The sequence below is a fragment of the Pygocentrus nattereri genome, chromosome 23 (genome assembly GCF_015220715.1).
Source record: "Pygocentrus nattereri isolate fPygNat1 chromosome 23, fPygNat1.pri, whole genome shotgun sequence".
Taxonomy (NCBI): domain Eukaryota; kingdom Metazoa; phylum Chordata; class Actinopteri; order Characiformes; family Serrasalmidae; genus Pygocentrus; species Pygocentrus nattereri.
This window is the reverse complement of record NC_051233.1, coordinates 15,767,301-15,795,300: the sequence shown is the minus strand read 5'-3', so window position 1 is coordinate 15,795,300 and position 28,000 is coordinate 15,767,301. Positions and strand designations below refer to the sequence as shown.

Here is a 28,000-nt window from a genome sequence, read left to right as displayed (position 1 = left end):
AACACACTACGGCGTTTTATAGCTGCCTGGGTCGAAGCTTGCTTGGTTAGCTAGCTACCAACAGGCTACTAGATACACATATATCGATGTTTATAGTTTACATCTGAAAAGATCAGTTCCGTACAATGAGTGGAATGCCAGGCACTGCTGTAATTCAGATCACTAACCTGTCCTCGTCTGTTAATAGCGAACAAATGCGAACTCTCTTCGGTTTCCTCGGAGATATCGAAGAGTTGCGGCTATACCCCCCTGAGTAAGTGTATGCGTTTTGGGCTATGTCAAGCAAGAAACGCCTAAGATATATTATTGTGAGGCTTCTGATAGCCTTAGCAAGCAGGCTACAGACCTGTGTAGTTAATAGCTGAGTTGTGTTTCGGGGAAATTTGAAGACCAATGAGTTGATCTAGCGTTAGCTAGGTTAGCTGAACATCTCTCCAGGACAACCTCTCACTAGCTAACGGAGTGCTCTTAACCCCTCAGGTTAGCTAGCCAGCTTTAGCTAACCTGCTATATATATATATATATATATATATATATATATATATATATATTTCACTTTTTTCCTAATCCTTTATTGGAAAACGGCAAAAATACAAATAGATGCTTTCTAGCTTATACATGTCTCAGTGAAGCACACATTCATTTGTTAACCTTCTAGATAGCTATCCGCATTTTTCACATCTAGTCTTATTCACGTAGCGTTAGCTAGTTAAGCTGCCGTTGTCCAGCTTTAGTCGCTACAGCCAGAACGCACCTAAACAACGGGAAATAAAGGAGACTTGCTGCTTGAAGGCCGTTTTCTACACTCACTGTGTGGATAAAAGCTACATTCAACCATTCTTACATTAGGGTTTAGTGTCTTAACGATCCCATGAACTGTGAGACAGTGCTGTTACAGTTGACTGACCTAGGTTAGCTTTACCTAGCTAGGTTAACAATATTTCGTGTGACAAACATGTCGTTTCGGCTTGTCCGTTTATGTAGTGGCGTACAATGTCAGGACATTTCGACATTTCTTTACACCGAAATCATTTAGATTTTGTAATTCGTCGTTAGAAATTCCGTTTGCTTTAGTATAGGGTAGAACGCTGACCTTTCATTGGCCTAATAAAGTTAATATCAGCGCAGGTTTTAGAGGTTTGCACCTGTTGATTTAGAGGGGAATCATTTCGGGTCAGTATAAGCCAGATTATTTGTAGAGGTCTTTATGATCTGTGACATCTAACCTATCTGACCCAAATCGATTTAGCCTGTCAAATAAGAAGCCTAACATACCAGAAGCTACAAATCAGCCGTGGGGAAATAATGATGTGATTTCACGTTAAGCTTTCTTGAGCATACTAAGGAGAACACCGATCAACTGCATTCATCATTGTTTCATTCAAATAGATTTAGCTGGAGTTGTGTACAGTTTTGCCTCAACCACTGTTGGTGGAGTAATTAAATGCTGAATAAAATTTGTTTTAACACGAACAAGTTTTTTTTACAGTATTTTTACGTGTCTCTCTGCTGTTTTGCTGGTGCAGTTCAAATGCATCTAATCAAGAGAAAAGAAAATGCTAGATTAATTTTAGGATGATCGATGGTTAGGTTTCTGGGTTTGCTGCATCTCAGCTGTCTGACAGCGCATTTGTGAAATGAGTATCTGGCCACGTGCTGTTGTCTTTGTAAACTGGGGCCTGTCTCAGGATGTTCAAAAGAGTTCATGACTAAATTTTAGCTTTACAAAACCTAACAGATGGCATCGTGGTTAACTTGTTTTACGAAGACGGTTAACAAGTTCCTCCTTTAACACAAATTTAGATGCTCAAGCTATGATTAATCTTTTACATTCATAATAAACAGCCAATTTCATGAAACATGAGGGGTCAGGCTGTGTTTTTTTTTTTCTTCAATGAAGGGAAAAGGTCTGTATAACCATAGAAAGTAAAACATTTAAAGTTGTAAAAAAAATAAAACAGCCCTCCCCTAGTGCAGATTAGTCATGCAGTGTATCCTGGTAAAGTGTCATCCACAGTTCTGAGACAGTAAATCCAAACTGAGCTCAAAGCTGGCTAAACCATAACCCTGTTTTGTGAGACAGGCCTTAGAGCAGATCAACACAGTATCATATAAATGAATTGGAAAATATGATCATAATACTGTTATCCTAAAACTGCAGCACATAGTGTAACCTGTTTAGATTTTAATGTCTCTTATGAATTGTTTAGAACAGTTTAACACAATCTAATTGGTAATTTAAATAGACATCAAATACAAATAATGTAACTTAGGACACATTAGAAATATTACTTTCAGAAGGCTAGTTTCTAGAACAGTTTACATGAATACATATATATTGATGCATTTAGATAACCTGGGGTATATTTCAAAAAGCTGGATTTCTCAGTTACCCAGATAACCAAAGATACAGATTTTCCAATAGGAATGTCCCTCAGCTCTGTTCTTATTGTACAAGCTTGGGCTAAATTCCCCAAAATCTGGCTAAACTGATAAATTCTGCTTTCTGATCTTAGTTTTATTTGCCATAAGCCCACTGGATTCAAACATTTTCCAAAAGAAATAAAAATGCTGCCCATATTGTATGCTGGGATCCCTGAAAATTTCCTGACCACAAAAAAGGGTACAGATAGGGGCCCAAAAATTTGTGCCCAGGTGCCTACAATTTCGTGATCCGGGTCTGCATGTCAAACGTGCATCTCTAAGCATCTGTCCATGATTTTTTTTTTTTTTTTTTTTTTTTTTTTTATGTTTCACATGCAAAATAGACATTAATGTCTAATTAAACATGCCAGTCTTAAGAAAGTATTACAAACATTTAATTTGATTTTAAAATTTGCGCTGCATAAATGCAGTATCAGTTTTCATTGAAATGTTTGGCTGAAATAGGTTTCTCCTCTGTTCTCTTTCAGCAATACGCCACTTTCCTTCTCATCTAAAGTTTGTTACATAAAATACAGAGAGCCGAGCAGTGTTGGCGTGGCGCAGCATTTAACCAACACTGTGTTTATTGACAGAGCTCTTATAGTTGTGCCGTGTGCAGAAGGTTAGTAATTTCTATCTTATATCCACATTTTGTGTCTGATACATGCTTTTAAGGGGGCTCGTAGCCCTTTCGAGAGGTCTACTTTCATAGGCTCCCTGGCATCCTGTTTTGTGCCTGTTTCTCACGTGTACTATCGTTGTTACATGCTGAGCTAGTGGGTGTAGTAAGAGGAAGCTTGTGTTGTTAAATATAGACTTATGTTGGTAGTGTGCAGTTAAATGCTGTGAAACACACACACATATACGTGTGTGTGTGTGTATGTATATATGTATGTATGTGTATGTGTATGTATATATATATATATATAAAGGGTCACTACTGCTCGCTGTCATGGTTTCTTAAAGTGGTTATGTGTAGCTGAGCTTTGCTTACTAGTAAACTTTTTGCTGTTTCAGTAAGCCAGTGCTGCCCAGTAGTGTATGGTAAAGAGCTAATCAGGATTTGTTGAAACATACTGGTAATAGGAGAGCTTTCATTAACACATACAGAAGTAAGTCTTATTTTATTCCAGTTGTATAAATCCCTCTGTCGTTGCAGTACCAGGAGCTAGCTTGCTTGTTGGCACAGTTGCAGAATATCAGTATGCTTGTATTGTGTTAATACTGCAGCCATGGAAAAATCTGTTTTATAAAGAGGGTAATTCAGGGTTACTGTACAGTATGTGTCTAACCTTCCATGTCCTTTCTCTTTTTATGTTCTTTTGCCTCTTAAACAAAATAAAATATGAAATCCATTTTTATGAAAAGCTGCTGTTCTGTCCTTCAAAAAAAACACTGCTTGTCCTCGTGACTTGGTGCTACTGGATGGCTTACTGCGTTGATTAATTTGGTTTCTGTATGTTTTTTCTGTGTTGATTATGTGTGCATATCAGATGACTAGAGTGGCCCAGGCGTTACAGTACTACACTAGCCTGACTCAAGGCTTTGTTTTCCAAGCCACTAAACCCGCTGGGGCCCACGCTGCCTTCAAGGGGGGATTGTGACCAGGATCGTAGCCGCTGAACCTTCCAAGATGGACACCTTGTCTCTTTTTTTTTTTTTTTTTTTTTTTTTTTTTTGACTTTGTTTGTTTTCTCTGACATTGTCCCTTGTTTGCCACTTAGAAGAGCCTATTGCATATTCATTGTGTTGTTTTCATTTTGTTTTTTTTTTGTTTTTTTTTTTTGTTTTGTTTGTTTTTTTTTCTGTTCCCAATCCCCTCCCTTCCTCCCTTTCCTAATCCAGTTGCACTCTTTTTGCATACCTCTCAGTGCTGTCCAGGTTGGTGTCCAGTAATGGAGGGAGAATTGAACGGTATACAGGCAGCTGTGACTGGCGATTACATCTCTCTCTCTCTCTCACTCTCTCACTCTCGCACTCACACCTGTCTCTCTCTCTCTCTCTCTCTCTCTCTCCTGTCTCTCTCGTGCTTCTGCATTGAAATGGTCACGGTTTCACTTTGACTGAAGGGTCCTTTACAATACCCAGAAATACATTTTCAGTTTACTGAAAAGTGTGTGTGTGTGTGTGTGTGTGTATGTACACACATGTACATGTGTGTGTGAAACTATTGTAGATCTTGTGATTCCACTCTCATGACCAGGCCTGAGGAAATTATAGTAGCAATAGTATGTATTAATATTTGTCATTTAATTAAGGGAATTCCATAGATTTTTTTTAATTCAATGGTTGAGATGTAAACACACTCATTCAGAGTGGTCTGATGTGAAATGATTATAGTGTAACTTGCCAACAATTTTATTTTTCTACTGGTGGTGAAAGAAATCGGGGTCACCGTGTTTACAGCACATATGTAACTGTTTTATTTCCAAAATGGCCATGGTAAAATAGTGGTAAAAGTTTTTATTTGAGTATTATTTTGTCTTAAACACCCTGCATACACTCTTCTGCTCTAAATGGGTTTTAAATCCTTTTTAGACTAAGCCTGCATATTTGTAACAATTTTTTTTGTTATGACTTTCTGGGAGGTAGCTTATAGAGCTCTTAAACTCAGACCTCTTGTTTCCTGTGACCACTACTGTGGACAAGTCTGACTCTTAACTGCTCCATTCCAGAGACACTTGTCATCAAACTGCTCTGAATGACTATGTTCTAACAGTTTAATTATGCAGAACTTAAGAAAAATGAAAAATCAATGGAATTCCCTTTTTGTTCTAGTCTGGGACTTGCTAATGCTCAGATCCATTTAAGCTTTTTTTTTCTTCACCCACATTATTTTTTCAAGCCTCTCAAACACCATTGCTTAATTTTTGAAGATCATTATCACTTAAATCTTAATGCAATAAACATGCATAAAATATCTGTTTTACTGAAACTGGCTGAGTAACCTGTAGGGTTAAAAAAAACAAAACAAAACTTGTTTCTTTAGCAGGGACTTTTTTGGGGGGAAGGGATTTTGGAAAGACACTTAAAATGTTCTTTTCTTCTGTATCTGATGTTCTGTGTGCTATTAGTGATGCAGCCAACATGAACGGTTGTCTTGTGTTGCACACCCTTTCCAACACTGCGACACGATCGCCCCAGGGAGAAAAGCGCCCATGCTTGATATCGTATGGTTCATGACCATTATGTTTCCAGTACAGGTGACCCATAGCACAAAGTGTTACCTCATTCTCTACATTTCTGTTGATCTTTTAAAAAAGAAAGAAAGAGAGGAGACGGAAATTTTTTTCTTTGGTTTTGTTTTGTGTATAAAAAAATCATGTTTAAAGTCTTGTGCTGCTAGTATGAAGATAGTAAAGTGAAAAAGGTTAACAATTGTATTAGTTAATTGGACTAGTGACAGGATATATGGCCTCAAATATGATTGGTTAGAAATCTAAGGTGTATGATGGACCTTCTCTCTCTCTTGTATGCAATTAGAAGGGAGAAAGTTGTGTAGCTCTCCATGACTCACTCTAACGCCAGCACTCTTGTCCCACAGGAAAGATCCCTGAGGAGGCCAAGGCTCTGTCCCTTCTGGCACCTGCAACCCCGGTCACCAGCTTGATGCCAGGTGGAGGACTGCTGCCCATCCCAAGTCCCGCCCCACTTCAGAATGTGAGTAAACGTGCGCTCTTTTTACCAAAATTATTGGAAAGTAATTCTTACTAATAATGAACTTATGAGTAAGATAAGAAAGCACTGTATGCAACTGTATACATTAGAGATGCCATGATATGAACAAAAATGAATAAAATAAGATTTGCTATTGATGGGGCGACCAGTCAGAACAAAGAACATATTTCAGTCTTAAAAGCCCAGCCACAAACACATCCTGTTTACTTGAAAAGCATAAAGAAAAGTTGGAATATGGTCAAAGTAAATTATGACTGTCTTTGTTTCATAAACTACACGTTATAAACAGACTAGGGATGTATCAATGCCATTTCTCCAGATCGAGTATGAGTACATATGTTTTAATAGTGTCTGATGCCCTACTGAGTAACCTCCTTAGAATTAAGTTGTTTGTATTCATTTACAATGTTACCATATACCTTAAAAGTTAAATCATTAAAATTTAGCTCATTTGATTTGAAGTACAAGCCGAATTCCCATGAAGTTGGTATGTTGTGTAAAACATAAATAAAAGCAGAATAAGATGATTTGCAAATCCTTTTCAACCTATATTCAATTGAATACACTACAAAGACAAGATATTTAATGTTCAAATGGATAAACTTTATTGTTTTTTGCAAATATTCACTCATTTTAAATTTGATGCCTGCAACACGTTTCAAAGAAGTTGGGACACGGGCATGTTTACCACTGTGTTATATCACCTTTTAACAGCACTCAATAAGCGTTTGGGAACTGAGGACATTAATTGTTGAAGCTTTGTAGGTGGAATTTTTTCCCATTCTTGCTTGATGTACAATTTCAGTCATTCAACAGTCCGGGGTCTCCATTGTCGTGTTTTGCGCTTCATAATGCACCACACATTTTCAGTGGGAGACAGGTCTGGACTGCAGGCAGGCCAGTCTAGTACCTGCACTCTTTTACTATGAAGCCACGCTGTTGTAACACGTGCAGAATGTGGCTTGGCATTGTCTTGCCGAAATAAGCAGGGATGTCCCTGAAAAAGACGTTGCTTGGATGGCAGCAGATGTTGCTCCAAAACCTGTATGTACCTTTCAGCATTAATGGTGCCTTCACAGATGTGCGTTACCCATGCCATGGGCACTAACACACCCCCATACCTTCAGAGATGCTGGCTTTTGAACTTTGCGCTGATAACAATCCGGACAGTCCCTTTCCTCTTTGGCCCGGAGGACACGACGTCCATGATTTCCAGAAACAATTTGAAATGTGGACTCATCAGACCACAGGACACTTCCACTTTGCATCAGTCCATCTCCGATGAGCTTGGGCCCAGAGAAGCAGGCGGCGTTTCTGGGTGTTGTTGATATATGGCTTTCGCTTTGCATGGCAGTTTTAACTTGCACTTGTAGATGGAGCGACGAACTGTGTTCACTGACAATGGTTTTCTGAAGTGTTCCTGAGCCCATGTGGTAATATCTGTTACAGAATGATGTCGGATTTTAATGCAGTGCTGCATTGAAGGTCACGGGCATTCAATGTTGGTTTTCTGCCTTGCCGCTTGATATTATGGACTGTAGATCATGAAATCCCTAAATTCCTTACAATTGCACATTGAGAAACATTATTCTTATACTGTTGGACTATTTGCTTATGCAGTTGTTCACAAAGTGGTGAACCTCACCCCATCCTTGCTTGTGAACGACTGAGCCTTTTAGGGATGTTCCCTTTATACCCAGTTATGACACTCACCTGTTTCCAATTAACCTGTTCACCTGTGGAATGTTCCAAACAGGTGTTTTTTTGAGCATTGCTCAACTTTCCTAGTCTTTTGTTGCCCCTGTCCCAACTTCTTTGGAATGTGTTACAGGCATCAAATTCAAAATGAGTGAATATTTGCAAAAAACAAAGTTTATCCATTTGAACATTACATATCTTGTCTTTGTAGTGTATTGAATTGAATATAGGTTGAAAAGGATTTGCAAATCATTGTATTCTGTTTTTATTTGTTTTACATAATGTCCCAACTTCATCGGAATTGTGGTTGTACATTAGCTACTTTGGAACAAGTAGCGTTGCAGTGGAGAAGAGTGGACTTTGTCAGATAAGCTCTTCTGTACAGCTGTAAGTAAAGTCACAGCAGGAATCTCACAAGGATAATGCATCAGGAGGAGCTATGTGCTACTAATTCAAACAAAGCTGTTTCATTCAAAATAACACACTACACATCGAAAACTAAGCAAATACACTAGGAAACTCCACAGCGCTGCTAACACAGCACTGAACCTAAAACCAGATGGTGATGTACATGGTAGGACAAGGTAGGCTCTCTGTAGACTATTTTACAAAGATATCACCATGTTAATGTTTATACCTCCCTATTGTATTTAGTCAAATAGCATAAACTTGGCATATATGGATTTTGGTACCAAATGTTGACTTTTTCGCCTCCACGTAGCTGACCTACATTTCTCCACCTGTGTTGTGGAAATGGTGACTGTATTTGTGTGTATCACATGGTATCAGTTGGTATCAGAATGTTAGTATCAGTGAATTTTTATAAGGTTGAGTATCGGTAAATCAGCATGGGAATGAATGCCACAAGAGAAGATGTAGGACATAGGGATTTTATATCAGTATTGGCTCTCCCAGTTGCCATCCTTGATGTCCCTACTTAACCTTGTTTGCTATGTGTGCTTTCAGCTTGGTCTGCCACTGGCTAGCCGGGGGCCGATTTCAGCTGGTCTGGACTCCTCAGTGGCAGCACTAAGTGTAATCCCCTCCCAGCCTCCCATCATGGGCAACGTGGACCCCTCCAAAATTGATGAGATCCGGAGAACCGTATATGTTGGCAATCTTAATTCTCAGGTATCCAAGCCTTGTCTCTGTTTGTCCTGTCTGTGGAATCAAAGCTCTTCATTTGTGTAATTGGATGACTTTAAATGTTCAACAGCCAGATTTCCTTATTGATTTCTGTCATTAAAGTATTGACAGGCCCCATAATATTATCATGATACTTGAGCCAACATATGATTTTACTAGTTTTTAAAAATGTCCATCCATCCATTATCTTCCGCTTGTCCGGGGTTCGGGTCGCGGGGGCAGCATCCTAAGCAATGAAGCCCAGACCTCCCTTTCCCCAGCCACTTCCACCAGCTCTCCAAGGGGGATTCCGAGGCGCTCCCAGGCCAGCTGGGTGATATAGTCGCGCCAGCGTGTCCTGGGTCTTCCCCGGGGTCTCCTCCCAGGTGGACTCACCTGTGACACCTCCCGAGGGAGGCGTCCAGGAGGCATCCTAACCAGATGCCCGAACCACCTTAGCTGGCTCCTCTCGACGTGAAGAAGCAGCGGCTCTACTCCGAGTCCTTCCCGGATGACTGAACTTCTCACCCTATCTCTAAGGGAGAGTCCAGACACCCTGCGGAGGAAACTCATTTCGGCCGCTTGTATTCGCGATCTTATTCTTTCGGTCATTACCCAAAGCTCATGACCATAGGTGAGGGTGGGAACGTAGATCGACCGGTAAATCGAGAGCCTTGCCTTATGGCTCAGCTCTTTCTTTACCACAACAGACCGGTAAAGAGCCCGCATCACTGCTGACCCAGCACCAATCCGCCTGTCAATCTCCCGCTCCCTTGTACCATCACTCGTGAACAAGACCCCGAGATACTTGAACTCCTCCACTTGAGGCAAGAGCCTATCCCCGACCCAGAGAGGGCTCTCCACCCTTTTCCGCCTGAGAACCATGGTCTCGGATTTAGAGGTACTGATTCTCATCCCAGCCGCTTCACACTCGGCTGCAAACCGATCCAGCGAAAGCTGAAGTTCGCGGCCTGATGTCCCCAATAGGACCACATCATCTGCAAACAGCAGTGATGTGACCCTGAGGTCACCAAACCGGACACCCTCCATCCCTTGACTGCGCCTAGAAATTCTATCCATAAAAATTATGAATAGAATCGGTGACAAAGGGCAGCCCTGACGGAGTCCAACTCTCACTGGGAACGAGTCTGACTTACTGCCGGCTATGCGAACCAAACTCCAGCTTTGTTTGTACAGGGCCTGAATGGCTCGTAGCAAAGAGCCATGTACCCCGTACTCCCGAAGCACCTCCCACAGAATACCCCGGGGAACACAGTCGAATGCCTTCTCCAGATCCACAAAGCACATGTGGACTGGTTGGGCAAACTCCCATGAACCCTCCAGAATCCTGGAGAGGGTGAAGAGTTGGTCCAGTGTTCCACAACCAGGGCGGAACCCGCACTGTTCCTCCTGGATCCGAGGTTCGACTATAAGCCGGACTCTCTTCTCCAGTACCCCTGCATAGACCTTGCCAGGGAGGCTGAGGAGTGTGATTCCCCTGTAGTTGGAACACACCCTCCGGTCCCCTTTTTTAAAAAGAGGCACCACCATCCCAGTCTGCCAATCCAGTGGCACCGCCCCCGATGTCCACGCAATGTTGAAAAGGCGTGTCAGCCAAGACAGGCCCACAACATCCAGAGCCTTGAGGAACTCAGGGCGGATCTCATCCACCCCTGGAGCCTTGCCACCAAGGAGCTTCTTAACTACCTTAGCGACTTCGGCCTCAGTAATGGACAAGCCTATTCCCATGTCCCCAGACTCAGCCTCCTCACTGGAGAACGTGTCGGTGGGATTGAGAAGGTCCTCAAAGTATTCCTTCCACCGCCCAATGACGTCTTCAGTCGAAGTCAGCAGCACACCATCTCCACTATATACAGTGCTAGTGGCACACTGCTTTCCCCTTCTGAGTCGCCTGACGGTTTGCCAGAATCTTTTCGGAGTCGACTTAAAGTCAGTTTCCAAGGCCTCACCAAACTCCTCCCATACACGGGTTTTTGCCTTGGCAACAACTGAAGCCGCAGATCGCTTGGCCTGTCGATACCTGCCAGCTGCCTCTGGTGTCCCACAGGCCAACCGTGCCCAGTAGGACTCCTTCTTCAGCTTGACGGCATCTCTCACCTGGGGTGTCCACCACCGGGTTCGAGGATTACCGCCCCGACAGGCACCAGCTACCTTACGGCCACAGCTACAGTCAGCCGCTTCAGCAATGGAGGAACGGAACATGGCCCATTCTGAGTCAATGTCCCCCACCTCCCCCGATATCTGGTCAAAGTTCTGACGGAGGTGTGAGTTGAAGATCAATCTGACAGGTTCTTCTGCTAGACGTTCCCAGCAAACCCTCACTATGCGTTTGGGCTTGCCTGGTCTGACCGGCATCTTCCCCCACCACCTGATCCAACTCACCACCAGGTGGTGATCAATTGACAGCTCAGCTCCTCTCTTTACCCGAGTGTCCAAAACACATGGCCGCAAGTCCGATGACACGACTACAAAGTCAATCATTGAACTGCGGCCTAGGGTGTCCTGGTGCCATGTGCACTTATGGACATCCTTGTGTTCAAACATGGTGTTCGTGATGGACAAACTGTGGTTTGCACAGAAGTCCAAAAACTGAACACCACTCGGGTTCAGATCAGAGAGGCCATTCCTCCCAATCACACCCCTCCAGGTCTCACTGTCATTGCCCACGTGAGCGTTGAAGTCCCCCAGTAGGACAATAGAGTCTCCAGGAGGAGCACTTTCAAGCACCCTTCCCAAGGACTCTAAGAAGGCTGGGTACTCTGAACTGCTGTTCGGTGCATAAGCACAGACAACAGTCAGGACCCGTTCCCCAACCCGAAGGCGTAGGGAAGCTACCCTCTCGTCCACCGGAGAAAACCCCAACATACAGGCACCGAGTCGAGGGGCTATGAGAAAGCCCACACCTGCCCGCCGCCTCTCACCATGGGCAACTCCAGAAAAGAATAAAGTCCAGCCCCTCTCAAGGAGATTGGACCCAGAGCCCAAGCTGTGTGTTGAGGTGAGCCCGACTATATCTAGCCGGTATCTCTCAACCTCGCGCACCAACTCAGGCTCCTTCCCCGCCAGTGAGGTAACGTTCCAAGTTCCAAAAGCCAGTTTCAGCAACCGAGGATCAGAACGCCAAGGCCCACGCCTTCGGACACTGCCCGATCCACAACGCACCGAACCCCTACTACTGCCGCTCCCATTGGTGGTGGGTCGATGGGAGGGGGGACTCATGTAACTCCTTCGGGCTGGGCCCGGCCGGGCACCATGAGTAAATGCCCGGCCACCAGACGCTCGCTGGCGAGCCCCTCCCCCAGGCCTGGCTCCAGGGTGGGGCCCCGGTAACCCTGTTCCGGGCAGGGTACACAAGTCCTGTTTTTCTGTCTTCATAGGGGTTATTATGGATCACACTTTGTCTGACCTGTCACCTAGGACTAGTTTGCCATGGGAGACCCTACCAGGAGCTTTTGCTCCAGACAACATAGCTCCTAAGATCATTCAAGCACGCAAACCCCTCCACCACGATAAGGTGGTGATCCAAGGAGAGGTTTTAAAAATGTGATGTATTAAATATTGTAATATAATGCATTTTATTACTTTATCTGTGAGTCATGCCTCCCAAAGAGAACTTTATTTAGTGAAGTTAACACTTTGTTGGTCTGAAAGTACTTAAGCAAAGTAGAATCATGAAAGTGGCAAAGAAGCATTTCAGGAAAAACTAAAAAACTTCCTCCTAGAAGTTTTTTTTTCTTTTCTTTTCTTACAGTTAAACATTTTTGCTTAACTCAACAAACTGCAGGTCACAGAAATGAATCTGCCTGTCTACTATTAATGTGAATATCTAGCCAGCACTCTAAATGTCTTTCCGTTTCTGCCTCCGTAGACCACCACAGCAGAGCAGCTGCTGGAGTTTTTTAAGCAGGTTGGTGAAGTGAAGTTTGTGCGGATGGCAGGAGATGAGACACAGCCCACCCGTTTTGCATTCGTAGAGTTTGCCAACCAAGAGTCTGTGGCAAGAGCACTCGCTTTCAATGGAGTCATGTTTGGAGATAGACCTTTAAAGTAAGTCACTGGATCTCTGCCTCATTGCCTAAGCAAAGCTTAAGTTAAAGTACACTGCTCAAAAAAATAAAGGGAACGCTTAAACAACACAATATAACTCCAAGTAAATCAAACTTCTGTGAAATCAAACTGTCCACTTAGCAAGCAACACTGATTGACAATCAATTTCACATGCTGTTGTGCAAATGGAATAGACAACAGGTGGAAATTATTGGCAATTAGCAAGACACACTCAATAAAGGAGTGGTTCTGCAGGTGGGGACCACAGACCACTTCTCAGTACCTATGCTTTCTGGCTGATGTTTTGGTTACTTTTGAATGTTGGTGGTGCTTTCACATTTGTGGTAGCATGAGACGGACTCTACAACCCACACAAGTGGCTCAGGTAGTGCAGCTCATCCAGGATGGCACATCAATGCGAGCTGTGGCAAGAAGGTTTGCTGTGTCTGTCAGCGTAGTGTCCAGAGGCTGGAGGCGCTACCAGGAGACAGGTCGGTACACCAGGAGACGTGGAGGAGGCCGTAGGAGGGCAACAACCTAGCAGCAGGACCGCTACTTCCGCCTTTGTGCAAGGAGGAACAGGAGGAGCCCTGCCAGAGCCCTGCAAAATGACCTCCAACAGGCCACAAATGTGCATGTGTCTGCACAAACGGTTAGAAACCGACTCCATGAGGATGGTATGAGGGCCCGACGTCCACAGATGGGGGTTGTGCTCACAGCCCAACACCGTGCAGGATGCTTGGCATTTGCCAGAGAACACCAGGATTGGCAAATTTACCACTGGCGCCCTGTGCTCTTCACAGATGAAAGCAGGTTCACACTGAGCATAAGTGACCGTTGTAACAGAGTCTGGAGATGCCATGGAGAGCGATCTGCTGCCTGCAACATCCTTCAGCATGACCGGTTTGGCAGTGGGTCAGTAATGGTATGGGGTGGCATTTATTTGGTGGGCTGCACAGCCCTCCATGTACTCACCAGAGGTAGCCTGACTGCCATTAGGTACCGAGATGAGGTCCTCAGACCCCTTGTGAGACCACATGCTGGTGAGGTTGGCCCTGGGTTCCTCCTAATGCAGGACAGTGCTAGACCTCATGTGGCTGGAGTGTGTCAGCAGTTCCTGCAAGATGAAGGCATTGAAGCTATGGACTGGCCCGCCCGTTCCCCAGACCTGAATCCGATTGAGCACATCTGGGACATCATGTCTCGCTCCATCCACCAACGCCACTTTGCACCACAGACTGTCCAGACTGTACAGTTGGCTGATGCTTTAGTCCAGGTCTGGGAGGAGATCCCTCAGGAGACCATCTGTCACCAGGCATTGTAGGGAGGTCATACAGGCACATGAAGGCCACACACAATACTGAGCCTAATTTTGACTTGGTTTAAGGACATCACATCAAAGTTGGATCAGCCTGTAGGGTATTTTTCCACTTTAATATTGTGTGTGACTCCAAATCCAGGCCTCCATTGGTTAATAAATTTGATTTCCATTGATGATTTTTCTGTGATTTTGTTGTCAGCACATTCAACTTTGTACAGAACAAAGTATTCAATGAGAATATTTCATTCATTCAGATCTAGGATGTGTTATTTGAGTGTTCCCTTTATTTTATTGAGCAGTGTATATTGACACCCATTTTAATTATTGAGTTCAGAGGCTTCAGCCACACTCATTTCTAATAGGTGGATAAAATCAAGCACAGTCTACATAGACAGACATCCCACTAAGCAATAGTACGTTTTAGATGAGTTTTTGGTTCCAACTTTTTAGACAATTGTGCTTCCAACTTTGTGGCAACAGTTTGGGCTAGGCCCTTTCATGATCCAGCATGACACTGCCCCTGTGTACAATGTGAGTTCCATAATGACATGGTTTGAGTTTGGCATGCAGAAACTTCAGTTGTCTGCTCAGAGCTCTGACCTCAACCCCACTAAACACTTTTGAGATGAATTGCAATTCCAAGCTCATACGGGTGTGTGGCAGATGTGTCCACATACATTTGGCAATATAATGTATGCTTTGCTTTAATGATGAAATGAATTTTATAATAATAATAATAATAATAATAATAACTACTTCTCATTAATGAAGTTTGAAATGCTACAAGGTAATAGATAAACATCTGAAAAACAATTATTGTCAAGTACCATAAAATGTCCGAGGGGTGACCTTGTTTGAGATTCTGGATGGCGAAGTGTTTTTTTTTTTTTTCGTTTTTTTTTTCTTAGGCGCTGAAAAGCACCTTATATCTAAGCATATGCTAAACTCACCTGTGTAGTCTTAATATCCAAAGCAAGTTGCTTTCTGCTCTGGACAGCCAGCTTGCAAGCCAGAATGCTGTTATTGTTTCTTGCAAAATAATACAGTGGAAAGCATGCTGGCTAGCAACCCAGAGCAGTTGCAAAAGCATTTGGCCCTGGTGATAAAACTATCATGATTATAGAGTTTGGTTTAATGAACAAAAATTTAGTTTTCCATCAGACTGATACAAACCAATGCACAGAAGAGCATGTTTTCAGGGGAAACAAAAAGATAAGTTAGGCTACGTTCACATTACCAGATTGAAGTGGCACAAATACAATTTTTTTTTTTTTTGCCCTAATGCAACTCAGAGCTGTGTGAACATGCATATCTGATTTTTTTCAAATCCGATCTGAGTCACTTTCATATGTGGTCCTAGATCAGATTCATGTGCTTTTTTTCCACTTCACGTGCGACATCATTCAGCATTGCCACGGCAGCAGTGCCAAACAGAAGTTAAAGCCTGTAAACGATGGAAAAGCAGCTCATCTTACCTTTTTCTCCTTCATCCTGCTCTAATAATATTTATAAGATATAAGATTTATAAGAGTTATTTAACTTCTGACAATTAGTTTGTTTGCTGATGATGCACGTGACTCACACGATTAATTCATGTGACATTACTGAGTAGGATGTACGCATGCAGGTCGTTTCAGGACCTGCATGCGACAAACCAGGTTTGTTCACATTAATGACAGATTTGAACCACTTACCTAAACGAGTGTGAACCTTCATGTCAGAGAGATCAGTTGAGCCAAAAAATCGGATTTGAGAAATGAGGCTTGGAATGTGAATGTGTAGCTTTTTTGATTATTTTAAATTTTTAATTTAATCAAATAATATTCACTATCCATAGAGGGTATTGGATAAGCATGTTTGATGATTTTGATTAAGATCAGCAAAGGTCAGTTGGTAGTGAAACGTTATGGGTTTCAGCATTCAACACAACCATCGCTGCCAAACTCACTCCTAAGGTCACAGACTTGGGTTTGAACTCTCATCTCTGCAACTGGATACTGGACTTCCTGACAAGCAGATCTCTGATGGTGAAAGTTAGGAACAGCTTCTGACTGAGCACAGGGCCGCCCCAGGTATCCGGTGTCCTCAGCCTCCTCCTGTACTCCCTGTATACGCATGAGTGTGTAGCCAAACACATGTCTAACATCATCAAGTTTGCTGATGACACCACCATCCTCTCCCCTATTAATCAATTGAGCCGAAGTGGAGAGAGTCAGCAGTGTGAAGTTCCTCGGCATACACCTCACTGATGATCTCACCTGGTCCCTCCACAACAACACTATTGTGAGATCTGCCTGTCAGCGCCTCTTCTTCCTGCATAGGCTCAGGAAGTTTGGTCTGCCTCCTCAGATCATCACCGCTGCCTCAGGAAGATCAAAAAGATCTGGTCAGAGAGTAGTCACCCAACACACAGCCTGTTAGTATTATTATTATATCATATCATCTCTGCTATGGACATTAACACTTTAACACTATGTCACTTTAAAGAACAATAACACAGTCACTTAAGCCACTTTATATATATATTTGTATATTCTCTCTGTTTTATGTATATTTAATGTATTTGTTTTGTTTTACTTGTTTACTTTCTGTAGAGTGATTACCTGAGCCTCACCACAAGCATTTCAATGCATAAATGTCCTGACATGTGCAAATGACAAATAAACTTGAAACTTCTTTGGTTTTTGATTCTCCTTTTAATAGGAGCCATAGATTCTCATTGACTGAATTTATTGCAAAATCGGTATACAGTTGTTTTATTGTATTTATTACAAGTGTAACACAATCTTTTGCTTCAATTCTTGTCATGTATGCCTTTAGGATCAATCATTCCAACAATGCCATAGTGAAGCCTCCAGAGCTTACACCACAGGCTGCAGCTAAAGAGCTGGAAGATGTGATGAAGAGAGTGAGAGAGGCTCAGTCCACCATTGCAGCAGCCATTGAACCAGGTGCAGTCACATCAAACCGTACCTCAGTCACAGGCTTGACAATGCTACAATGAACACAAAGTGATGGTTATTCAATGGATGTTAACATGCTTTTATATTTGTTCCTTGATTGTGGAAATGGTGTATGTGTCGGTGAACACGTATACAGCAGAGAGCAAGAAACGCTCATCCAGTAGATCCAAGCCCTCCAGAAGGTCCCGATCACTTTCACATTCTCCCTCGCGTTCCTGTTCCCGCTTGCAACGAAAACGCTCCCGATCTAGACACAGGTAGGCCAAATTGCACTTCTTCTTTTTTTTTTTTTTTAAGCTCCAGTAAGTGTTGAGCTGAATTAGCATTACATGTGGAGGTACTATAATTTAAGTGAATACAGTGAATACAGCTTTTACTGAGAAATCGAAAAATATAAAAATGAAATCAGAATAAAAAACGTTTTGGAAAAATGAACAAACTGCTACATATCCCATGCAGCAATTGTGAACAGTTGCGCTCTTTCTTTTCACCAACTTTTTCCAGTCATGTTAGTTTCTATTTCTGTGTGTAAATATTACTGGTTGTTTTATTTATTGTTTGTTGTTTTGTTTTTTGTTTAACTCTTTAGGAATTCTATTAATAATTATGGCCCATGTTCTTATTTTACTCTTTGAAGTGCTCCCAAGGGACAAATATAAATACTGAAAGGCTAATTAAAAAAATGGGATTTTTGTCATTGTTTAGCATGTAATATAATACTTCTTTTCTGTGCTTAGACTTTGTAAGCCTACTGTGTACTCTGCACGTTCACACTGCTAAAGAAGCTGTTTGTGTCTGCACACTGTGTCTGCTACATACACAGAAACCTCACTCTCACTAAACTAATGTGATGTTTTGGTTAGTGGCTTGAGCTGCACATACAAGTCATGTTGGTCTGGCTAGAGTGCACAGACTTGTATGACCAAGTGCTCGGAGTTCTTTGCCAACTGTGTTAAACCTCAACTTGTTCTGACTTTTCACGATGGAGGCACAGGCAGAGCTGCTTCGCTTTTTCCTGTGTCTCTCACAAACACTGAAGAGTAGTGGACCCTGTTCAATAAGAGTTGTGATTGTTTCTGGTTTAAGCGTTAGCAGGGTAAAACTTCCATGCCATATAATTACTGCAAAAGCGATTACAAACTGTTATAGTAGTTTACTATATTGCTCAAGCACTGGGCTACAACGCACACGTTAGTTTCCATGTACTCTCATATCTCAGTATATCAGTGTGTGTGTGTATGTGTATATATATATATATAATATATTGTGTGTGTGTGTGTGTGTGTGTGTGTGTGTGTGTGTGTATATATATATATATATATATATGACAACTGAAATGTTAAGAATTTTTGTCCTTAAATTTTTTCCTTTCAACAAAAATCAAACCACCTTGGCTGCCAGAACATTTAATGTCCAGTATGTCTAAGTATGTGCTACTGGCTGATCGATTATTGACATTAATCAGCGTTTTATAATAGCATCGCATCCCTCTGAATCATAATCGAATTGAATTGTGAGGTGCCTAGAGATTCCCACCACTATTATACACTAAATTGCTAAAATTATTTGCTCGTCTGCCTTCAAATGCATATGAACTTTAGTGACATCCCATTCTTAATCTATAGAGTTTAATATGATGTTGGCCCACCCTTTGCAGCTATAACAGCTTCAACTCTTCTGGGATTTGAAGAGTTTGGATGGGTGAGTGGATACTTTTGGCAATATAGTGTGTATGTAGGGCTGTAACAATCACTTATATTAATAATTGATCAATCTGGTGAATATTTTAATTGACGGTATGTAGGTTTTTGTTTTATATAATTACCAAAACTGCTTACAGCAATGTACACTAGAGAAACTTACTGAGTCAGAATTGTTCAGTGGTGCTGATGGGTACCAGACGTCTGAAGTGTTTAATGCTTCTAAAAGCTCCCTCACAGTTATCACATTAAATAGTTATGAATACACTACCTGATGTCTATTGTTTTGCAGTAGTTTTTCTTGTAAATAAAGCACATTTTATTCAATACATTTTAATAAAGTGTTGGAAGGATACCTAAAGGGTGTTATAGTACAAAATAGTCCCCCAAAGAAAACTTTTCAGATTAACCATTATTTCACAATCAACATGAGATATAAAAACTTAGAAGAGATATGTAGGTTTAAAATAGCTATAGTTGTAAACATAGGTGCCTCTGGTTCCTATCACCACCAGTGTAAACAAATCTGTAGAAATGAAATTTCTACAAATAAGCCATTTCACACTAAAGTACTCTGATTGACTTTGTCAACCAAGAAATTATGCTGACATTTTGAAAAATCAGTTCACTTTCACGTTTAATACTCATGCAGTATATGAATTTACACATGCATACACATCTTGCTGGTTGCTTTTCTCCCTTTTGTCATGCACCCCAAAGTGCCTTGAATCATATTAGTTCACCCTTGTGGAGAAAAATAACCTGATTACCATTGACAACTAATTATTGCAAATTTTTGGTCATTGTTGATTTTTTTTTTTTTTTTTTTTTTTTTTTTAAACTAAGTACTGAATTGAGAAATTGTGACAGCCTTACTCGTTAGGCTAATTCTCATGCCTTCCAGTGGCTTTGTCAGGTAAAAATAAATAAATAAATTACAATGTGCAGCACACTGTGACCTCTGGTCTGGAACTGCAACATGCTGTGATAAGTCAGTTCACTACATTGAAACTAAGCTCTCCCGAATCATTTTCTCTATATTGATTTTAGAGGACGGACATCACAGAGGTCACGGCAAAGAACCAGCGGCTCGCAGAGTTTACACAAGAGACGCTCGCGATCCAAAGACAAGAGACGCAGCCGTTCACGATCGCGCTCAAGGTCAGACCACAGGCACTGGCCTCATTCAGAAACTATGACTTAATTTCATCACCTGCCCACACACCACAGTCCTGTGCTATATATTTGGGGATGGTGTAGGGTAAGTTTCACAGTTTGGCACAAGACAGAACTTTATATGTAATGCTTGTGATAACCATGAGACTGATTCTAAGTCTGATTCTAGCATCTATTTAGGCTTTTAGAAATGCTCTGCTTATTTTGACTGACATTGTGTGTTTTATATGTGCTTTTGGGTGAAAGCTAGATTTTCTTACTATTTGGAATTAGTTAAAAGTATCACAATCATAGGCTTTTTCACGCTCGGAAGAGGAGTCAAGTTCCCGGGGAGGTTATGTGTAAACTTATTTCCGGTTTCCGAGCCACTCCTCTACGAATACAGCTGCATTTCATTATTCATCACCTTTGGCTGAACTCCCATACTTTGGGCAGAACGATGTGCTCAGAATTGTGGAAGAGCTATCGAGCACCAAACGTGCAAAATTTGATAAAGGATATAAATTATTTTTTGAGCAGTTTATTTTTGATTATGAAGGTAAATCGTTTTCCACTGATTTCCAGTGTTGCTAACACTAGCTAACCTACCTGTTAGGTAGTTTCAGCAATTAGAGATCTTTTAAATATGTGTCTGTTTAAGAAGTAAATAAATGGTGTCTAACATGAATTATTGTGTTAAATTATATCCTTCTCAGTGTCCAATGCTGTTGATAGGGAGATCCGTGTAAAGAAAAGCGGGGACCACAGACACTAGAGGTCCAGAGACTTCAAAGAAGTTTGAAGGAGTTTAACCAGTTTATTGTTACAACATTGCAGTTTGCAAACCCATTTTACTGTACGCAATTAGATTTTCTGTTTTATAAGCTAATTCACAATTAGGTTTTTATGTACTACATATAGCCACACATCTTTCCAGTAATCACCTGGGTCACAGAAGTTCTTTGATGCCAGTCTCGAGGGTCTTGTACACAAACCATGATTTCAATCCATAACAAAAAACCCGCGCAGACATGGAGAGAACACGAAAACTCAACATACGTGACTGTTTAAATGTTTTACAAAGCTAAATGAGGGGTATGTTTTAATAATGGCATTTCATACACAATGTAAGTAATGGTTGCCTCTTATATAGGTTATGTATATGTAAGCCAGCCCTCCTTGGCTTGTTCTTCCACCCACCCCCTCCTCTTCATTAGTAGTGTCTCCAGGGCGGCCCTCTCTCTGCTATACACAGACTCTCTTGCTAGTTCACTCCAGCTGAAATGACATGGTACTGCAGCCCCCTTTCACCCATATTTTTCCCTTCAGTGTAACGTAGATGTCCGATGGGTTGAAATGATCACTGCACACATATGTGCTGTTTCAAATTACTTTGAATGTCGGCTCCTCGCTCGTTTTTATTGCCATTAACCATTCTTTCTGAGCTCATCATCGGATGGAAGTGAATGAAAACTCAAAACTGGAAATGATTTTACACAGAACTTCCCATACCGGAAATGTCGCCCCCGGAAATGAGAGATGTCAGCAGAAATGTCATGCTGGTCTATTTACGGAGTTGGGCAAAGTGCCTTAAAGTATTGGTGGCTGAATTTCATGAAGAATTTGCTTTTAATTTGGGTGGGGGTAAGGGGTGTGTTTTTCATTTCTTGCATCCTCTGTACAGCAGTGAAGTTTTATGCTAAAACTAGAGATCAGTGTTTTTGGGGTTGATACCGCTTGCCTTTTAGCAAGAGTGGCCGATAGCCATTACAGATCGAGGGCAGGGCTGGACGCCACATTTAAAGGCACAGAAGTGATTCTCAACAGCAAAACAGAATGTCCCTCCCTTCAATGTCCCCAAATTCGTGGAAGCACATTGCCAAGACAATCAGCTAAACATCTCCAATAACTACCATCTTTTCTGTCACTGTGTTGCTGGGATTTGAACCCCCATCTCCTGACAAGAAGGTGAAATCTTAGATGGTTGTACCACTGGGGAATACAGTAAGATTCAACCCTTGTTTAATAGGGATAGGAATCTCCCTTTTCAGATGGTACACTATGCATCTCATCAATAGTTTATGATGCAAGATAGTAGTTAAACAAGTAACGATCACAAAATGTAATGGAGAAGAGCTGACTAGCATGTGGACCCACATGGTTACCACTTCAGGCAAAATAAAATATTCAAATGCACCTGCCCTTTCTGCTAAATGCTGCCATTTCTGCTTTCTATGTGTGGGTCCTAACATAGCTTAATCCAACATTTTCTGAAAAGTTGGCAGCTCACATTTCCTTGAAAAGAAAGTAAATGAATGCTACAGCTATTGCCTTTTAAGAAGCTAGAAGTATGGGATAAAGGGGATGTGTTGCTTCTTTACCTGCAGGCTCCCATTCAGTTAGCCTATGCTGATTCCCAAAATGTACCCAAAGCCTTGTGGTTCTCATTAGTCCACATACAGTATTGGGTAATTTACCACAGCATGATTAAACTTTGTGTGGTGCGATACACTCCAAAACTAATACAGGAAGAGCACACATTGAATTTCAAAAGAGAGGGGATAAAAATTGAAAAAATAATCTCAACAGGTTAACATGTTCACACACAACCTTACATGCAAAGACTTGACTAAAACAAAAGTTTAAAAAAGAGTCAAGAAAATGGTGGGGTTGATCACCCACAGGTGTTTTCCCAAGGTAACACAGACTTAGTCAAAGCAGTTATATCTTTTGCAAAGTGCATGTAAATTATACTGTTACACAGATAATTGCATATTCAGCATTACAAATCAACTATTATGTTATAACTATTATATAATCAGTCAACAAATATACTGTGTCTCGTGCATCGTAATGACATCAGCAAGTCACTTGTTGTCAGGGGTCTGGCCTTCTCAAGGAACATACTGGAAAACTCATAAAGACATAAGTCAAGAACAATTATTCTTGGGTGTAAAAAAATAGATTCTTCCAAAAAAAAAATCTTTATAAAAAAATGAAATGCTCATTTAAGCATCGGTCATGAGCTGATTTGCTTGTCTACAGTGGCACAGTTTAAATTACAAGTAGAAAAAAACAGCGCAGTGATGTGGCAAAGTATTGGGGGACACGTACACATTACACCCACAGGAGCTTTTGACATCCAATTAAAAATTCATAGGCATTAATATGGAGCTGGTCCCCCTTTTGCAGCTCTAACAGCTTTTACTCTTTTGGGAAACTTTCTACAAGATTTAAAGAGTGTGTCTGTGGGGATGTCTATGCAGAAGAGCATTTGTAAGGTCATACACAGATGTGGACCACAGGGCCTGGTTTACAATCCCCATCTTACTTTATTCCAAAGGTGTTTGATTGGGTTGAGGTCAAGTTCTTCCACGCCAAAGCCATCCATCCATGCCTTTATGGACCTTGCTTTGTGCACAGTCATGCTGGAACAGAAAAGGGTCTTCCCCAAACTGTTCCCACAAAGTTGGAAGCCAACCCCTGAAAAGGCCAATCCCTGAAAAGTGAGACAGGTAATGTTCTCCTGGCTTTCGCCAGACCCAGACTTATCCATCAGACTGCTAGATAGAGTAGCGTTATTTGATTCCATTCATTCCATCCGATGCTTGGCATTGTGCCTGGTGATGTAAGGCTTGGCCATGGAAACCCATGCCATGATTCTGCCGGCACACACTCATGGCATTAACATTTTGTGCTAAGGTTAATGCCATGAGAGGTTTGGAACTCTGCAGTTATTGCGTCAACAGAACGTTGACAACTTGTGGTGGGGGAGGTGGGAGGAGGAGATGATTAGTTTTCACTGCTCTCAGGTGCATGGTGAGGAATCAACAGGTGTCAACTTATAGTTTACCTGTACAAAATAGGCCATATAAGGCTGGTGTGTAGGAGATCTACTCAAATACAATTTTCTCTAATTCTTGATATTTCTCACATTTTGTTTAATTAGACTTACTACAGCCTAAGTGATGCGATCAGACTGCGGGTGTAGTGTGATGATTTATTATGCATGCTATACAGAGAAAACAAGGTCAGGTATCACCTCATGTGAGAAATGAGCCAACCCATCAATGTGTCACTCACCAGAATTGAAAAATGTTTTGTTGATCAGACATGATCAATACCTTGCATTCGACTGCATCATTTACAACCATTTATAGACTTGAAAAGCATGCTTTTCATTTTAGGCTAATGATTGGAGTGTGGGTTTGTCTTTGTCTCAGGGACAGACGGAAAGATAAGGATGGAAAGACAAGGAGAGGAGATAACAGCAAAGACCGGAGAAGAGACAAGAAGGTCAGGACGCCTCCCAAAGGCTATGGCCAGTCCCCTCGATCCCGCAGCACTAGCAGGTCAGCAAAATGGTTAAAGGTGTACTTCACTCAATAATGATAATAGTCATAGCACCCTAGTTGGGGAAAACATGTGTGATAATGGAGACTGACCTCTGTAACCTTGCAATATTTGCATTTTATCAATGTTAGGATTTTTGGATGAATTATCTATTATGAATTATCATTGAAGCTTTGGTGTGCAAAATATATCTGCCTATCTTGAAGATGTTGCACATTTACACAAACACTGAGAAACACATTTGTGTACACATTTGCTCTGTGTGTCTATTGGCATCATAGTACATCATATTTTGAATTTTTATTGTGCACAATTATTTACAGTCTTTTACTTCCTGTATTGTATCACACTAAAAAGAGGCAGTTATATAAATTGCAGAGGTCACAGAAGGAGAAGCAGAACACACTCCAGATCCCCAAAAAGAAATGCAAGGTCTTCTTCACCAAAGAGGTAAATCCACCGTGCTTTTGGCAAAAGGGAGAGAGAGTTCACACACAGTGTCCAAACGTTTGTAGACATTTCTAGTTATTATTCAGCTACTTAAAGGTGCACCTTGACACAGGTGTACAGTTGCGCACTCACAGCTTGGATAATTACCATATAAAAGAACTGCAAGTAGATTGTACTGCACATGATCTTAAGATCACCATGCCTACTGCTGAATGCCATGTGTATTTTTTTTTTTTTGTGTAGAGGGAAGAAAGAGAGGAAGCGTGTGCGGGACAGCAGCAGGGAGTGGAGGGAGAGGTCAACGTCCAGGAGGAGGAGCAGCAGAGACTCTGACAGACAGGAGCACAAAGCCAAGACCACCAAAGTGAGTTTTTGATGCACACTAAACGCTGTCTTAGGTAGTGTTCACATTGGCTGTTTCTTTTTTTTTTTTTTTTTTTAAAGGTCCTTGGAGCACTTTTTGTGCTGAAATAAAAAGTAGCTCAATGCGTGCACTGCAACAGTGAACCTATAACTGAAGTGTTGGGGGGGTGGAAAAGGTTGGCTACAGCTCGCCTAGCCTTATCAATTTTTTATATACTAATTTATGTATTTGTGTTTCACTGGGATTCTGTCTAGGTACAGACAACCCTAATGCCATTGTATGTAAATGTAGTGCATGCAAATTGGATTTTATGTCTGTGTTTACTATTGAACAGTCAGGGTGGCAACTGTTCACTGGGAATATTGCTCTGTGCTGCACCACCTTGATGAACTCAATATACCTTAACACATTCTTCAGTACTGTTGTTTTGCTGTAAAATGGCCTCATTGTCCCTGTTTACTGTTAGTGACTATGTAAACGTCAAACAAGTACTAAAAGATAAGCTTTTTATAAAGGCTTTTGGGTCTCTGACTGTTGTTCTAGTTTTGAGGAGATAAAGAACAGATGACTATGGCCGATCCTCTTTCAGATTAATACATATCTCCACACCTTGTATGACTGCCGCTGATTACAATCAGAAGAATAACGTCCTACTTTTGAGTTTTTTTGTTTTTTTTTCCATTTAACAAGGTCACAGAATGGGGGGGCATTTCTAAAAAATATTTCACCCATGATTTAATTTGTGGTAAAAGAACCAAAGCAAAACATTTTTCATAACAGCACTTTTTTCTTTGCTTTGTATTGTATTCATTTATCTAAAGTATTTACACACTTCTTCTACAAAGGGTGCAACATATTGGGACGATTCCAAACACTGTGTACTTTACAGCAAATGGGTATTCAAATGTAACGTCGCACGCAAAGCCTTCAGGATGTCTACACTGGAAACATCCAAATGTGCATGTCAAGTCAAAAGTCTGCGTCTTAGTTCCAGTGAAGGTTGTTAATCCTGTTTCAGTATGGCAAGGTCAGTGAAGAAATAGTTCGAGTTTGGTGTAGAAGAACTTGGCCTCACACATACTTCAACTCTGTGAAGAATTAGTATGCCTGCTGTGAACAACACCTAATCTCCCAACACCCGTACCTGACCTAACCAATATTATTAGATTTTACATTTCACATAAAATTTAATGAATGCAAGTATTCTAAAAACTTAGAACAGAAATAGGAACAATTTTGATAACCTGCCTAAAACTGCATTAGGCAGTGAGATCTCAGAAACACATTTGTGAAAGTGTTGCCATTACAACAATGGGCATATATGGATGTGCTAGTTGGATACTTCAGGAAACAAGATCCCCCCCCCAGTTTGCCAAGCTTTTGCAGAAGTGCTGTAAAGCAAGTTGCCAATGGGCTCTGGAGCAGTAGAAAGATGTTCTCTATCTGGCGTTCTGATAGACAAACCTATCTGGCAAAGACATTTCAGATGCTTACATGTGGCCCTTTTCTGTTTCATGTTCCTGTACCTTTTTGTCTCTTAAAATATCCTAGCAGTTTATCTTCAGTGACAATGTATGAAATTGGATTCAGAGCAGTTGTGTTTGGTTTCAGGCTGGAAAACAGTATGAGGAGAGGGATTATGAGAGTGAAGCTGACGGTTCTGATTCAGTCGCCAGTGAAGATCGCTCTCCCCAGGCCCATCACAATGGTAGCTACAGCAGCACACACGGGGAGGAAGAGGAATTCTCCACAACTGAGTGACCAAGCTAAAATCTATATTGAGCTGACCCAGGAACAGCCATGGTGACAGGGGTTCCATCATGTGTAACTGGCAGGTAATTTGGGAAACGGGTCTTAGAACTGGTTAAAGAAGTGTAATGTACTTTTCATAAATTTCCATGTCCTTCTGCATAGTGTTTTCTTAAGCTCAAGAGATCATGCTTCAGCTTCACCAGAAGCTCTTTTCTGCCAAGGTCAGCCTACTGTTTGTTATATGGTAACTCATGAAATATGGACCTAATGTGTGATGCTATGTAAGAGATGCTTGGATGTTATGTTTTTTTGGGTTTTTTTAGTTCTTTTACACATGTGCACAGTTACTTATTTGTGTTAATGTCTGTTTTTACATTACTTAAAGATGTGGAAACACTATTGTATGTTTTTCAACATTTTAGTCTTGTGCCCTTTCTGCCCATCGTACTAAAATACAGAGCCATAAATACTGTGTAAGCCAGGGGTGCTCATTTAAAATCCTGGAGATCTACCAGAGTTTACCTCTCAGCCCAGTCTAACACACATGATCTGGGTAATAAAGGCCTTCAGGGCTTTATTAGAGAATATTGAATACTGAATATTAGAGCCAGGTGTACTGGATCAGAACTCTCCAGGGTGGTAGCTTTTGGACCAGGATTAGGCACCCCTGGTATGAGCACACATTTTTTGTTATTGGTCATTGTGGTTAACTAAGAAAATGCTCTCAAAACAGAGTTTACTGACCAGAAATGGGACTTCAGGGGACCTTTGTGAAAAATGATACATAGCATGTAAAAAGTGCCTGGAAAATTGTAAGCAAAATATTAAATATAACAATGGAAAAGATATATCCATTACATTTGTCTCACAACTTACTGACAAAGCTGACATGCTGTTTTCAGTTGTATTTTTAAACCATACTTTGCCAAAAACAATGATTAGAAGATGA

At 41.4% G+C, this 28,000-nt stretch overlaps 1 protein-coding gene across 4 annotated transcripts; it reads left to right on the top strand.

The window, feature by feature from the left end:
• The first annotated feature begins 1 nt into the window (after position 1).
• On the top strand, positions 2-28,000 carry srek1 (splicing regulatory glutamine/lysine-rich protein 1). Of its 4 annotated transcripts, XM_017714114.2 has the most exons (13): positions 2,913-3,046; positions 3,918-4,338; positions 5,499-5,627; positions 5,969-6,084; positions 8,767-8,931; positions 12,815-12,993; positions 17,135-17,265; positions 17,414-17,534; positions 20,028-20,138; positions 24,356-24,484; positions 24,843-24,935; positions 25,179-25,299; positions 26,911-28,000. In XM_017714114.2, exons 3-13 carry the CDS (start codon positions 5,597-5,599, stop codon positions 27,058-27,060), a joined length of 1,347 nt encoding a protein of 448 aa, XP_017569603.1. In that variant the 5' UTR covers positions 2,913-3,046; positions 3,918-4,338; positions 5,499-5,596; the 3' UTR covers positions 27,061-28,000. The 4 variants fall into 4 exon arrangements, with proteins under 4 accessions (XP_017569599.1, XP_017569600.1, XP_017569603.1 ...); XM_017714110.2 differs by lacking the exons at positions 3,918-4,338; positions 5,499-5,627 and adding an exon at positions 2-253; XM_017714111.1 differs by lacking the exons at positions 3,918-4,338; positions 5,499-5,627 and adding an exon at positions 3-253 and having other exon boundaries at positions 24,864-24,935.

Bases quoted from the DNA above. Each gene is read 5' to 3' on its own strand.
- srek1 (XM_017714110.2), top strand. From the start codon at position 126: ATGAGTGGAATGCCAGGCACTGCTGTAATTCAGATCACTAACCTGTCC. The intron at 254-2,912 runs GTAAGTGTATGC...GTTCTCTTTCAG, and splicing joins TTGCGGCTATACCCCCCTGA to CAATACGCCACTTTCCTTCT. The intron at 25,300-26,910 runs GTGAGTTTTTGA...GTTTGGTTTCAG, and splicing joins ACAAAGCCAAGACCACCAAA to GCTGGAAAACAGTATGAGGA.